Source organism: Schistocerca cancellata, chromosome 6, assembly GCF_023864275.1.
Source record: "Schistocerca cancellata isolate TAMUIC-IGC-003103 chromosome 6, iqSchCanc2.1, whole genome shotgun sequence".
Taxonomy (NCBI): Eukaryota; Metazoa; Arthropoda; class Insecta; order Orthoptera; family Acrididae; genus Schistocerca; species Schistocerca cancellata.
In genome coordinates, this window is record NC_064631.1 from 485,689,153 (window position 1) to 485,704,716 (window position 15,564).

General features: G+C 43.7%; 1 protein-coding gene across 1 annotated transcript in view; it reads right to left on the reverse strand.

Moving 5' to 3' along the window:
* The window catches only part of LOC126190942 (uncharacterized), a 150,876-nt gene that overhangs the window by 125,986 nt on the left and 9,326 nt on the right, over positions 1-15,564 (reverse strand). The window contains exon 2 of the mRNA XM_049931584.1: positions 7,869-8,081. Coding sequence (XP_049787541.1) covers positions 7,869-8,042 — 174 coding nt within the window. The 5' untranslated portion in view covers positions 8,043-8,081. The remainder of the gene's footprint in view (positions 1-7,868; positions 8,082-15,564) is intronic.

Below are 15,564 nucleotides of genomic sequence, written 5' to 3' on the forward strand. Positions count from 1 at the left end.
TTCCTGTAGGCATTTAACTTAAGGAACAAAATTACTAAATAATATGAAATTACCTATCTTTTCCGCCAATTATTTTGACATCCACATCCTTTACAGAGTAGCTCTTATAAGACTCTTCCTTCAGTCTTACTTGCTTTTTTATATTTCTCTTGTAGCTTGGGGGATTTGATTTTCGTTTCCCTTCAAGAACACAGTCATCTTCATCTAAGGAAACCATGGTGCTTAATGTGCTACCTTACAGTAAAATTTATACACAATAATGCTCTGAACTAACAGAGGTCAAGTATTGTCAACTATAACGCATTGTTGTGCTCTCCACTAACGGGAGTCAAAATAACTTGTCAACTCAATAATAAGGCAACATGAAGTATTTTGGTAAAAAAACAGGTGTCTAGGAAATTTGACCTTTTAATGAAATACGAAGAAAATAATAGCATTTTAAAATTAACCTAAACCGGGTATACTTTGACCAACGTGGTTACTTTAAACTTTGGTTGACTCACACACCAAAAGTTTCACAGCTGACTGCTGGCTCTCACTCGGATGTTCAGTACGTACCGTTTAGTGGTAAGGTTCTATCAATGTACTTTATATGGAGCCATGTAGTGCAGTTATTTTGTGCAACAGCTGCCATTTGTAATTGTATACGAAAAGGCGTGTTAAAATATGGTTGTGGAAAATCCACCGATATCATTTAACTGCAAAGCCGTTGCTGTTTTCAAGTGAACAGTACATGTATGCTACTCGCTTAATTATCAAAACAGGCTCACTAATTAGTTTTTTGTATATATCTGCCAGAATATTACAATTTCTGAGACCATGTGCATGAAGTCTCTGTTTAGGGGTTACTCTGACCACTGGTCACTGCTGCACCTGGATTACTGATACACGATTTATTAAAGACTGATGATGTTAATGATAGTGTGTAGTTAAGGAATACAAACATTAACCACCACTATACGTACAAAAACTCATTAGTAATCATTAATGTGCCTATAACTAAGAGAAGAAAATGTCAGTGGTATACTACCTTAATTGCAAACTGTTGTGGTTCAGGCAGTGATTCAGTTATAACATATAAAGTCAAATATCTCCCGGAAAAGGGAATGATGCTTGTTTGGCCGCAAGTTGTTGGTTGGTTTGGGGAAGGAGACCAGACAGCATGGTCTTCGGTCTCATCGGATTAGGGAAGGATGGGGAAGGAAGTCGGCCGTGCCCTTTCAGAGGAACCATCCCGGCATTGGCCTGGAGTAATTTAGGGAAATCACGGAAAACCTAAATCAGGATGGCCGGACGCGGGATTGAACCGTCGTCCTCCCGAATGCGAGTCCAGTGTCTAACCACTGCGCCACCTCGTGGCCGCAAGTGCCAGATATTGACTCGATAAATGAAGAGCAGATACTCTTAGCTATAACTGCACCGGATGTCTTAAAACGAGGATTTAGGTTTAAGATGAGTAAAACTGAAGACATCAACTACATTTGGAACTATGTGTGTGGTACTTCATACTTACACCTTTCATATTTATAGTTTTGAGAAAGGATCACATTGTTTGATTTATGTATGGTGCTATATTTATTTCTTTTACGAGGCTTAATAAAGCACTTTCGAAAACTTTCGACCAATGGATTTATTTCTGGGTCTTCAAAGTTTCATTGTGTTTTTGAAATACTGACCACGTATTGAATGATAGTTCACAGTTGCGCTAGAAGTATAGGCCGGTCAACGTATCCCGAAATCCATGGTAACTTTGACGACCTATAATTTTTTTCCATTACTTCCTCTACATTTTAGAAAAATGTATTGCGCTAATTAGTATGTAATCCTTTCATACAAGCCCCTATGTTCACTAACATAAATATCACAGAAGTTAAAAAAAAAACAGTCATGATGATCACATTTGAATCTGAAAAGCGGTTTATGGTGCTTACCATTATGATACAGGGTGAGGTAGGGTGGACGGACGTTTTTACAACAGATAGTATTCAGGACCAGGTATCAGTAGTGGAGGGACTGATGTGGTCACGTGTTTGGTAACTTCTGTCATTCTGTTTAGTCGAGGTCATGGAGCCGTGGCTGTGCAACATTGTATGTTTGCTTGCGATAGTTTTGTGCATAATAATGAGTGCATCTTTGCCGTTCAGCGTGAGTTTCGTCGCCATTTCAATCTTGAGAGACATAGTGTTCCCATTCGTAACACCATTTTACGTTGGGCTGAATCATTTCGTTTACAAGGAACAGTCACGAACAGAAATCGCCTGGTACTCCTCGCTCAGTACGCGCTGCAGAAAATGTTGAAAGAGTTCGGCAAGCCATAGTCTGTAGTCCTGGTCGACCTGCCGGGAGATATTCTGCTGAACTGCGCCTCAGTAATCGTACAGTAAGGCTTATTTTGCATGCTGATCTAGGATTTCATCCCTAAAGAATGGCCATGGTGCAACAGTTGAACACTAGAGATTATGTGAGGCGGCAAAATTTTTCTCCGGAAATGGAGGCCATTCTTGAACAAAATGAGAACATTATTTTGTTTATGAGTAATAAGCTCTTTTTCATTTGAACGGCATAGTAAATCAGCAGAACTGTCGTTATTGGGCCAGTGAAGTCCAAAACTAATGAATGAGAGACTATTACATAGTGCCTAGGTGACTAGAATGCTGTCACTGGTACAAATGCTACTGCTCCACACTATTTCGAAAACGATGACGGGAACACTGTAAACTGTAAACTTGGAACATTATAGGCAGATGGTCACTGAGTTCTTCCTACCTGAACTAAGACGAAAACGTATTCCTATCCGGCGAATTTGGTTTCAGCAGGACGGGGCCATAGCTCACACAGCAAGAATGTCAGTGGAAGCTATTAGGACTTTTTTGTGGTTGCGTCATTTCCGGTTTGGTGGCATCAGGTAACGTGTATGCGAGCATAAACCACGTACACTTGAAGAAATGAAGGAAGCAATTCGTTTGGAAGTCGTTGAAATTTACAGAACAATGATGGAGAGAGTGGAAGCCAATCTCCGGGACTGGCTTGAGAAGTGCATCGCTGAAAACGGTCATAACCTGGGAGATGTTGTATTCGATCATTAATTTTGTAAAATGGCAACAAAATTTGCGTGTTATCCCAGTAAATAAATTTTTTTTGAAGCACAAGTAACGACATAAAACATACACTGAAGCGCCAAAGAAACTGGTATAGGCATGCGTATTAAAATACAGAGATATGTAAATTGTCAGAATACGGTGCTGCAGTCGGCAACGCCTATATAAGACAAAAAGTGTCTGGCGCAGTTGTTGGATCGGTTACTGCTGCTACAATGGCGGGTTTTCAAGATTTAAGTGAGTTTGAAAGTGGTGTTATATTCGGCGCACGAGCGATGGGACACAGCATCTCCGAGGTAGCGATGAAGTGGAGATTTTCCCGTAAGACTATGTCACGAGTGAACTTTGAATATCAGGAATCCCGTAAAACATCAAATCTCCGACATCGCTGCGGTCGGAAAAAGATCCTTCTCGAACGGGACCAACGACGACTGAAGAGAATCGTTCAACGTGACAGAAGTGCAACCCTTCAACAAACAGCTGCAGTCCAATGCTGGGCCGTCAACAAGTGTCAGCGTGCGAACCATTCAACGAAACACCATATGGGCTTTCGGACCCGAAAGCCCACTCGTGTATCCTTGATGAGAGCACGGCACAAAGCTTCACGCCTCACCTGGGGCCTTCAACGCCGACATTGGACTGTTGATGACTGGAAACAAGTTGCCTGGTCGGACAAGTCTCGTTTCAGATTGTATCGAGCTAATGGACTCGTACGGGTATGGAAACAACCTCATGAACTCATGGACCCTGCATGTCAGCAGGGAACTATTCAAGCTGGTAGAGGCTCTGTAATGGTGTGGGGCGTGTGCAGTTGGAGTGATATGGGACCCCTGATACGTCTAGATACGTCTCTGACAGGTGACACGTACGAAAGCATCCTGTCCGATCACCTGCATACATTCACGTCCATCGTGCATTCCAACGGACTTGAGCAATTCCAGCAGGAGAATGCGATATCCCACACGCCCAGAACTGCTACAGAGTGGCACTTCCGCTGACCACCAAACTCCCCAGACATGAACATTATTGAGCAGATCTGGAATGCCTTGTAACGTGCTATTCAGAATAGAACTCCACCTCTCGTTCTCTTACGGATTTATGGACATTCCTGCAGGATTCATGGTGTCAGCTGCCTCCAGCACTACTTCAGACATTAGTCGAGTCCATGACACGTCGTGTTGCGGCACTCCTGCGTGCTCGCGGGGAGTCCTACACGATATGTTATTAATATAAAATTAACTTTATATTAAGTTAACTTAAATATTAATTAATTGAATAATTTAATTATACGAGGGCCGTTCAGAAAGTAACCTCCGGTTGATTTAAAAAAATACACGAAGTTAAATAAAAATATTTTAATATATACATCTTACAACTACATCTTTGCACTATTTTTCTACATAGTCTCCATAGCGATTGAGGCACTTATCGTATCTCTTCACAAGCTTTGAAATTCCTTCTGCATAAAAATCACCCGCTTGTGCCTGGAGCCAGCCTGTGACCGCATCTTTGAGCTCTTCGTCGTCATCAAACCGCTGTGACCCGAGCCATTTCGTCAAATGCATGAAGAGGTGATAATCACTTGGCGCCAGGTCTGGGCTGTAAGGTGGATGGTTGATAACGTCCCACTTGAAGGCCTCAAGAAGGGCCGTTGTTCTGCGAGCAGAGTGAGGACGGGCGTTATCGTGTAAAAAAACGATACCGGAAGTCAGCATACCACGGCGTTTGTTCTGTATAGCCCGTCGTAACTTTTTTATTGTTTCACAGTACACGTCTTGATTAATGGTCGTACCACGTTCCATGAATTCAACCAACAACACCCCTTTGGCATCCCAAAACACCGTTGCCATCAGTTTTCTGGCAGAAAAATCTTGCGAGGCTTTTCTTGGTTTGGTAGGCGAATTTGAATGTGCCCACATCTTTGATTGTACTTTTGTCTCAGGGTTCACGTACTTAATCCAGGTTTCGTCACCGGTCACGATTCTGTTTAACAATGGTTCTCCTTCGTCCTCATAACGTGACAGAAAGTCTAATGCAGAGGCCATTCTTTGAGTTTTGTGGTGGTCGGTAAGAATTTTGGGCACCCATCGTGCACAGAACTTACGGTAACCCAATCTTGCTGTCACTATCTCGTACAAGAGAGTCTTAGAAATCTGTGGAAAACCAGTAGACAACTCAGACATTGAGAAACGTCGATTTTCACGAACTTTTGCATCAACTGTCTGAACGAGTTCGTCAGTCACCAATGATGGTCTACCACTCCTCTCTTCATCATGAACGTTTTCTCGTCCACTTTTAAATAAACGTACCCATTCACGGACAACTCCTTCACTCATAACTCTTGGTCCGTACACGGCACAAAGCTCACGATGAATAGCTGCTGCAGAATATCATTTGGCTGTAAAAAACCTTATGACAGCACGCACTTCACATTTGGCGGAGTTTTTATTGCAGCACACATTTCAAACTGCCACAAAAACTAAACTAGCGCAGGTACGACGTTCACTCGACCACGGCTTGATGCCGACTGACCTGTTGAGTGCGTGAACGCACAGATGGCGTCGCTACTCCCCCCACAACCCGCACTGTGACCGATCGGAGGTTACTTTCTGAACCGCCCTCGTAGATAATTTACTAATTATATTATTATAATTAATATAATTATTTATATTAACATAATATTTTATATTTAACATTATTAATCTTATTTATTATATCCAATTATAATAACATTTAATATTAATTTACATATTATTATACATTTTATAATACAATAATTAATTTTAAGCTAAAAACATCAGTAGCTATAATCCTCGGTAAATAAATGTATTAAAATAATCACTTAATAATAATAAAATAAACTTATAGGTATTTAAATTTAATTAAATGTAATATATTAATATAAATTATTTATTTTATATATATATATATATATATATATATATATATATATATATATATATATATATATACTCCTGGAAATGGAAAAAAGAACACATTGACACCGGTGTGTCAGACCCACCATACTTGCTCCGGACACTGCGAGAGGGCTGTACAAGCAATGATCACACGCACGGCACAGCGGACACACCAGGAACCGCGGTGTTGGCCGTCGAATGGCGCTAGCTGCGCAGCATTTGTGCACCGCCGCCGTCAGTGTCAGCCAGTTTGCCGTGGCATACGGAGCTCCATCGCAGTCTTTAACACTGGTAGCATGCCGCGACAGCGTGGACGTGAACCGTATGTGCAGTTGACGGACTTTGAGCGAGGGCGTATAGTGGGCATGCGGGAGGCCGGGTGGACGTACCGCCGAATTGCTCAACACGTGGGGCGTGAGGTCTCCACAGTACATCGATGTTGTCGCCAGTGGTCGGCGGAAGGTGCACGTGCCCGTCGACCTGGGACCGGACCGCAGCGACGCACGGATGCACGCCAAGACCGTAGAATCCTACGCAGTGCCGTAGGGGACCGCACCGCCACTTCCCAGCAAATTAGGGACACTGTTGCTCCTGGGGTATCGGCGAGGACCATTCGCAACCGTCTCCATGAAGCTGGGCTACGGTCCCGCACACCGTTAGGCCGTCTTCCGCTCACGCCCCAACATCGTGCAGCCCGCCTCCAGTGGTGTCGCGACAGGCGTGAATGGAGGGACGAATGGAGACGTGTCGTCTTCAGCGATGAGAGTCGCTTCTGCCTTGGTGCCAATGATGGTCGTATGCGTGTTTGGCGCCGTGCAGGTGAGCGCCACAATCAGGACTGCATATGACCGAGGCACACAGGGCCAACACCCGGCATCATGGTGTGGGGAGCGATCTCCTACACTGGCCGTACACCACTGGTGATCGTCGAGGGGACACTGAATAGTGCTCGGTACATCCAAACCGTCATCGAACCCATCGTTCTACCATTCCTAGACCGGCAAGGGAACTTGCTGTTCCAACAGGACAATGCACGTCCGCATGTATCCCGTGCCACCCAACGTGCTCTAGAAGGTGTAAGTCAACTACCCTGGCCAGCAAGATCTCCGGATCTGTCTCCCATTGAGCATGTTTGGGACTGGATGATGCGTCGTCTCACGCGGTCTGCACGTCCAGCACGAACGCTGGTCCAACTGAGGCGCCAGGTGGAAATGGCATGGCAAGCCGTTCCACAGGACTACATCCAGCATTTCTACGATCGTCTCCATGGGAGAATAGCAGCCTGCATTGCTGCGAAAGGTGGATATACACTGTACTAGTGCCGACATTGTGCATGCTCTGTTGCCTGTGTCTATGTGCCTGTGGTTCTGTCAGTGTGATCATGTGATGTATCTGACCCCAGGAGTGTGTCAATAAAGTTTCCCCTTCCTGGGACAATGAATTCACGGTGTTCTTATTTCAATTTCCAGGAGTGTATATATATTAAATTTAAATACCTATAAGTCTATTTTATATATATATATATATATATATATATATATATATATATATATATATATATTATAAAAATATAACCAAATCAGAACAAATTAATTCAAAATAACCAAAACAATATACAACCTAATTTCCAAAAAAAATACTTTTAATTTATATATTAAATAAATGAAGTGCCTGATTAAAGGGTTACCTTGATAGGGTACCAGTTTCTTTGGCTCTTCAGTGTAGAATATTAGTCCTTCCTTTAAGGTTTGGTAATCAGTGATAAATTGAAGATTCTAAGAACTGTGACATCTGGCCTTTTGACAAGTGGCTATTAGTAATGAATTGAGCGCGGTGCGGAAGCGTCACGTACCTGCAGCAGGTAGACGTCCCTGTCGCCGTAGAAGGCGGCGGCGCGGCGCTGCAGCAGGCGGTCGACCAGGCCGAGCACCGACATGTCTGCGTAGAGCGAGCGCTCCGGCGCCGAGCCGTGCTGCCGCTTGAACTCCAGGAAGCTCACCAGCAGGTACAGCACCTTCTCGTGCATCACCGGGTACGCAGAGTCCACGTTCCGCACCAGCGTCTCCTGAGGACACCCAAACGGAGGCAGTAGAGCGGGGCCGCGTTTCGCGGGCGCTGATACTGGATATACGAGGCGTGTTTTTTTTAAGTAAGTACCGTTTTGAAGTTTAAAAAAGACGTGCTTAGATATCTCAGTCTCAATCTATTTTTCTACATAATTTCCATCAATATTGAGGCACTTGTCACAACGTTGTGCCAGTTTTTGAATACCCTCATCATAGAAGTCCGCCGCCTGACTTGTTAACCACTGCATCACCACTGTTTTGACTTCGCCATAGCCATGAAGACACTGACCGCCCATTTGTTTATTCAAGATGAAACATGGGTGGCCTACATCACACCAGAATCAAAGCAACAGTCCACGGAATGGCGGCATTCAGACATTCAGATTCACCCAGAAAAGTGAAGTTTAAGCAAACAATTTTTGCCCGTAAAATCATGTGCACAGTTGAAACTTCCTGGCAGATTAAAACTGTGTGCCGGACCGACATTCGAACTCGGGACCTTTGCCTTTCGCGGGCAAGTGCTCTACCAACTGAGCTACCCAAGCACGACTCACGCCCCGTCCTCACAGCTTTACTTCTGCCAGTATCTCGTCTCCCATCTTCCAAACTTTACAGAAGCTCTCCTGCGAACCCTGCAGAACTAGCACTCCTGAAAGAAAGGATATAGCGGAGACATGGCTTAGCCACAGCCTGGGGGATGTTTCCAGAATGAGATTTTCACTCTGCAGCGGAGTGTGCGATGATATGAAGGCTGTGAGGACGGGGAGTGAGTCGTGCTTGGGTAGCTCAGTTGGTAGAGCACTTGCTCGCGAAAGGCAAAGGTCCCGAGTTCGAGTCTCGGCCCGGCACGCAGTTTTAATCTGCCAAGAAGTTTCATATCAGCGCACACTCCGCTGCAGAGTGAAAATCTCATTCTGGAAACATCCCTCACGCTGTGGCTAAGCCATGTCTCCGCTATATCCTTTCTTTGAGGAGTGCTAGTTCTGCAGGGTTCGCAGGAGAGCTTCTGTAAAGTTTGGAAGGTAGGAGACGAGCTACTGGCTGAAGTAAAGCTGTGAGGACGGGACGTGAGTGGTGCTTGGGTAGCTCAGTTGGTAGAGCACTTGCCCGCGAATGGCAAAGATCGCGAGTTCGAGTCTCGGTCCGACACACAGTTTTAATCTGCCAGGAAGTTTCATATCAGCGCACACTCCGCTGCAGAGTGAAAATCTCATTATGTGCACAGCTTTTGGGATAGAAAATCGAGTATTGCTTGTGGAATTTCTGCCTCGTATTGAGACAATCAATGAAGCAGCTTACTGTAAGACATTGCAAAATCTGAGCCGTTCAGTTCAGAACAAAAGACGTGGCACGTTGTGCAAGGGCATCGTTTTGCTGCAAGACAATGCCCGTCCGCATGTGGCGAATCAGACCAAATATCTCATCACATCTTTTCGATGGGAAACTCGAAATCATCCTCCGTACAGCCCCGATCTTGCGCCCAGTGACTACCATCTGTTCCTGCACTTGAAGAAACACCTCAGTGTCTTCATGACAAAGTCAAAACAGTGGTGATGCAGACGGCAGACGGCAGACTTCTATGAGGAGGGTATTCAAAAACGGGTACAACGCTATGACAAGTGCCTCAATATTGGCGGAAATTATGTGGAAAAGTAGATTAAAGTACAGGCTTTCACGTAAAAATAAAATTGTTGAGATATCTTAGCATGTCTTCTTTTAATTTCAAAACGGTACTTACTTAAAAAAACACGCTTCGTATCAACAGGAGATCTCAAGTTGATAGCACATTCCCAGATTTCCAGAAGGTCCTTGACACCGTCCCTCAGATGCGGCTTCCAATCAAATTGGGTATCCATGGAGTGTTCCCTAAGTTGTGCGACTGGATTCGTGACTTCGTGTTAAAAAGGTGTCAGTTCGTAGTAATTGACGGTAGGTCATGGAGAGAAACCGATGTCGTAAGTGGGGCTCCCCAAGCAAATGCTGTAGGCCCTCCGCTGCTTTTAATCTACACTGACTATTTAGGAGACAATCTGAGAAGTCCTCTTACAAGGAAATAATTCAGCCCGGAATGTCGAAACCTATCCTGAAATTTTTACGCAGGAACAAAGAAGAAAAAATGACCGTATGGCGTTGTTGGCCGGGAGACACCATCCGGGGAAGTTCAGCCGCCGAATTTCAAATCTTATTTCAGGTGACGCCACATTGGCAAACACGTTACCACTTTTTCTTTTTGTTCGTTGTATTTGGTCGTAGTGGATGTCACATGACATCCGTTGAAGTTAGTTGTTGATCCTTTGACTCAGTTTTTTATTCCAGAGACCAGCCAGCTCTCTGATCGAACACCGCTAAGCAGACGCACGCAGCGGAGGACTACAATGAACGACGCGCACTGCCAGAATTTTAGCTGATAAGGCGCGCTGCAAGTATTTTTTAAAAACTGTTGAGGTTACTCGTTTTTCAACACGAAGAGCCGCGTATAATCGGTTTGTACAGTCCTTCCTGCCTAACGCTGAACCGACGAATAAGCAGATGCAGCCGCGACAAGAGGACGTAGCGCAACGTTATGTCAAGTCCTAAGCGCACAAACACGAATTTTAAGAATTTGCCATACCAAAAATGTCTGAGTTCATTAATTTTTGGAATAAATTGCATTTAAAATCGACAAATAAAGTGCTGCAGACGTAATTGAAACCCAAGTGACTAACAGAGGAAAGAAAACCAAGGCGCTTTATAATGTTATACGACTGGCATCAATCGGGATTTTAATTTGTTGACACGCAATATTTTATAACAAACCCTACACCGCAGTTCTTACGATCATTTTTAAATAATGTATATTTTGCTAACGGTTAAAGAATGTATTGTTTATTCCCTACAGTCGCCACAAAAATGCGAAGGGTGTACTGTATACAACACTGTTAAGGCTTTCGTGGCCACTTGTTGACAAACTGCCTGTTTGCTTCTGTCTCGGATTCTTCGGCCGACGTTCGTCTGATGATTTTACTGACGTTCACCACCGGCAATGGAGGGTGAAGCTTTGGCAATGCCAGCCACTCGTGCTGGCGAAACGTCAGTAAAATCATCAGACGAACGTCGGCCGAAGAACCCGAGACAGAAGCAACTAGGCAGTTTGTGTACTGGATGTCTAAAACAAACAGTTTCCTTACGTCAGGCGCACCTAATAAAAGAAAAATTAATTCATTTATGCTTTTCGCAGTTATTACTAGTTTTATTTAGACAGAAGTGGAATGCGATAAGAAATGGTCGTGGCCATTGTTCTGCGTATTGTGCTGCACACCACGCATACTTGATGAAATTCGTAAAATGGGGTGATGCAAACTGACAATGCAGAAATGACTGAAGTTTAACAATACTGTTCTGCCGATAAACCTTGCATGACAAAGAGCTAACGAAAATTGTACTGCCCGAAAATTTTTTGAAAAATACTATATACTGTTGAATTTATTTATCGAGAGGCTGAATCACACTATTAGTTGCGGGCGGAATCCAAATTATTTTAACGGTCTTCTCGTCGTCCTGAAGACAGGGATGTCGTTATGTTCAGCCCACGAGTCCAACGAAGGCAATGAATTATTTTCTGCGATGCAACACTAAAAATGATTCTCTCCCATTTTTCCAGGTTTTGCTGCATCCATTACAAGTTTTTTGCCAGAAAACGTTTTTTTTTTAATTTTTGAACCTAATTTACCTTGATGTTCCTGAAGACAGATATCGAGCTAAGGGAACAATAATTCACTGATACTTATCACTGGCAACGTTGTATACAAATGTGTCACAGCATTCATCGATTGCACAAACGACTCTGTCTTTTTTCGCTCGAAATGATGCACAAAACTTGACCGACTGGCTTTATATGCAGGCAGCATTTTAGAGAATAACAAGAAGCTTCGTTTTCACGTCAGCTACGAATTTCTCTATAGTATTACCTATTACTGACATTCTTCTCCTTGAGGTAAACTTTGTAATTTTGCGGTTTCCTTTTCCATATAACTTTCTGAATTTGTTCAACTTGGTCGAAGAAAAATGGAAATCAGTTAAGTTAATTGCACTTGCAATTCAGAGGGCCCAGTCACAAATATTGAGTCTCGAAAGCACTTCTAAATCTTTCGAATAATTTTTCTTCCACACTTTTGGAGTTTCATTTTGGCGCATACTTCGGACTTCGTGTAAATCTTTCTTCCATTTATTCATGTTCGGATTTAGCGAAGCGAAACCGGCTTTGCACACTGCATATGTATAAACGTTTTCTCCCTGTTTCCTTATGCTAAAAAAATGATAGCCTTCTCTTTGTCACTGAAAGTTATCATTGAGCATGTTTTCTTTGGTATAAAATAACAGAAATGATAGCTCGCACGGGAAGTTTTGGGTGTTCATGTTGCCCACGTGCTATTCGAGAATGGAGCAGTTGATAAATAGTCCGAAAGCGGCTTTATGAATACTCTTACAAACACTTAAGTGGCAGATGTAGGTTAGGACGCCTGTAGTTGCGAGAACGGGTCAAGAGGTTGTGGTTGTGAAAGTTGTTGTCCCTCTTGGACATTTCAGATGGCTTTAAGCACTATGGGACTTAACATCTGAGGTCATCAGTCCCCTACACTTAGAACTACTTAAACCTAACTAACCTAAGGACATCACACACATCCATACCCGAGGCAGGATTCGAACCTGCGGCCGTAGCAGCAGCGCGGTTTCGGACTGAAGCGTCTAGAACCGCTCGGCCACAGTGTCCTCTTGGATATTTCCTTCTCTGTTTTTGATGAGGCTTGATGGACTGTGGGTTTTTTTTTTACTAGGTTTTCTTCGCTAGAGTTTGTTTCCTTTTGTCTACTCCGCTACTGCAGGGGTAGCGATTTTGGTCTTTTATGTTTATCTCTGTCTTGGTCATATTGTCCAAGGGTGTTAATCAGTTCGTTCTGCTAGTTCCGCGCAGTGGCATAGAAGGCTCCTGCCAAGGTACGGAAACGCGTTGTTAATCTTTCAATGTCTGCAGCTTCATGTAAGTGTGCTGTGGGGAAGCGTGTGGGGACGTGGAAAGCTCGTCTTAGCGCTCTGTTTTGGACTTTTTGTAGGTGGTCTACCGTCGATCAAATTACCAAGACACATAAATTGTCGTGAAATAAATGTAAAAACTGCCGAATCTCACTGGCTCAGTGATATAAGCTACAATTAATTCATGAAGAAGTACTTTCGAATATAAATGCGGCTTACTACGTTGAAAGCAAGAGGATATAAACACTTACTTCATGCATGAGAAGCATATAGTTCTGTTATTGGCTGTTCTTTTTATGATAGGCTCTTTCCTTGACAAGTAAAAATATCTGTATGAAGTCTCATGATTCGCCAATTCTTACACTTCGCTCGAATTTCTAACACACGAATATTTTTCTAAATGCAATTACTTTTGCTTCAGAAGCGAATGTTTTGAAGGTCCTTACCTTCTGTGGCTATTGTCTCAGATTTATAAGGGGCGTTCAAAAAGAAATGAGCCGGAGGCATAATTAAAGAAATCAGTACCTGTATGCTAGAAGTATTTACCCTGGCTGTTGAGACACTTGTCCCACTGTGACACACGGCGGTGATTGCTGTCTTATAAAATGCCCGGAGCTGTGATGTTAACCAGTTCCGCACATACAGCTGGACGTTATCGTCTGAGGTAAATCGTTTGCCCCTCAGAGCTTTTTTAACGGGGCCAAAAATGGCCCCCTTCTGATCCACTTCGTGCAGCATGCCCAGCTTTACTCGCAAACCTTGGCCACCCTTCGCCAAGCGATCAAATCAAAACGACCAGGTAATCTCACCCGTGGGGCCATTCTGCTCCACGACAATGCAAGGCCTCATAAGGCCAACACAGTCGCGATACTGCTGCAGAAATTCGAATGGGAGGTTCTCGGCCACCCTCCATACAGTCCGGACCTCTCTCCCTGTGATTACACCATTTCTGGTCCCCTTAAAAAGGCTCTGAGGGGCAAACGATTCACCTCGGACGACGACGTCAAGAAGCTCTACGAGTGGAACTGGTTAACATCGCAGCTCTGGGAATATTATGAGGCAGCCATTCACCGCCTTGTGTCGCAGTGGGACAAGTTCTCAACAGACAGCGTCAATACTTCAAACATACAGGTACTGGTTTCTGTAATTATGCCTCCGGCTCGTACCTTTTTGAACACCCCTTATAGCAACATTTCTGGAAGTTGTTTCCACTGTTTTGGGGAACGGTTTATGGTTTTTGGCGTTTTCTAATCACGTCCGTGTGATTTTCTCTTTAGCTACAGGTATGGTTGCTTAGTTGGTGCGTTAAATAATGTAGGTATTACATTCTGTACACGTTTCGTACGGTCCACATTTACTACAGTACAGCGAACAAAACTCCATTCTGTTGGGTAGATATACGTCAGGTCCTCTGGTGTTTACAGCAATTTTTTGTTATTGAAGCAAAACACATTATAAATATCTCTACGTTTCACGAGAATCATAAATAAATTGTCATGCAGTGACAAATTTAGTGTCTTTTTCAACATATTGCCGGTTTTTATGGGACTACAAATGCTCCCTAACATATAAAGTATGTTACAAATCAATATAAACAATAGTATTTGCATTTTTCGGTACCGCATTGAGAAGTTTAACTGCTGGTAGCTTGGCGCACTGCTATCGCAGTGGGTTAACAAAATCGATCTTATCGCGACTGTTATCTTAAAGCTATTCAAAGAAACGTCTGGTATTGTTAGCGACTTTCATGACTGTAGCTGCGCCCGCTCGTCTACAGTGAAATATTTTTTTGTTTTTGTTTGCGTCTGATATATGAGATAAATTCATTTGCAGATATTAAAGAACTATACATTGTGATTGTTAACTGCTACAATGCTGGTAAAACGTTATATATTTCAGCCTGTGTTTTTGAATTGCCTGCCAACGGTCTTGCCGCAGTGGTAACACCGGTTCCCGTCAGATCACCGAAGTTAAGCGCTGTCTGGCTGGGTAGCACTTGGATGGGTCTGCCGAGCGCTGTTGGCAAGCGGGGTGCACTGCCCCTTGTGAGGCTGAGAAGTAGTGGCTCCGGTCTCGGAAACTGACATACGGCCGGGAGAGCGATGCACTGACCATATGACCCTCCATAGCCGCGTCCAGTGACGCCTGTGATCTGAGGATGACACGGCGGCCGGTTGGTACCGTTGAGCCTTCATGGCCTGTTCGGGAGGAGTTTTTTGAATTGCCTAGGTTTCGTAATTTCGTATTCAAATAGCATTTAGCGTAATGGCGCTTAGTCGGGCGTAGTGATCTGTCGCCTGACATTTTTTGTATATTTACCATAGTTCAAATCTGCGTTTATGTTCAAGCATGTACACTCCTGGAAATTGAAATAAGAACACCGTGAATTCATTGTCCCAGGAAGGCGAAACTTTATTGACACATTCCTGGGGTCAGATACATCACATGATCACACTGACAGAACCACAGGCA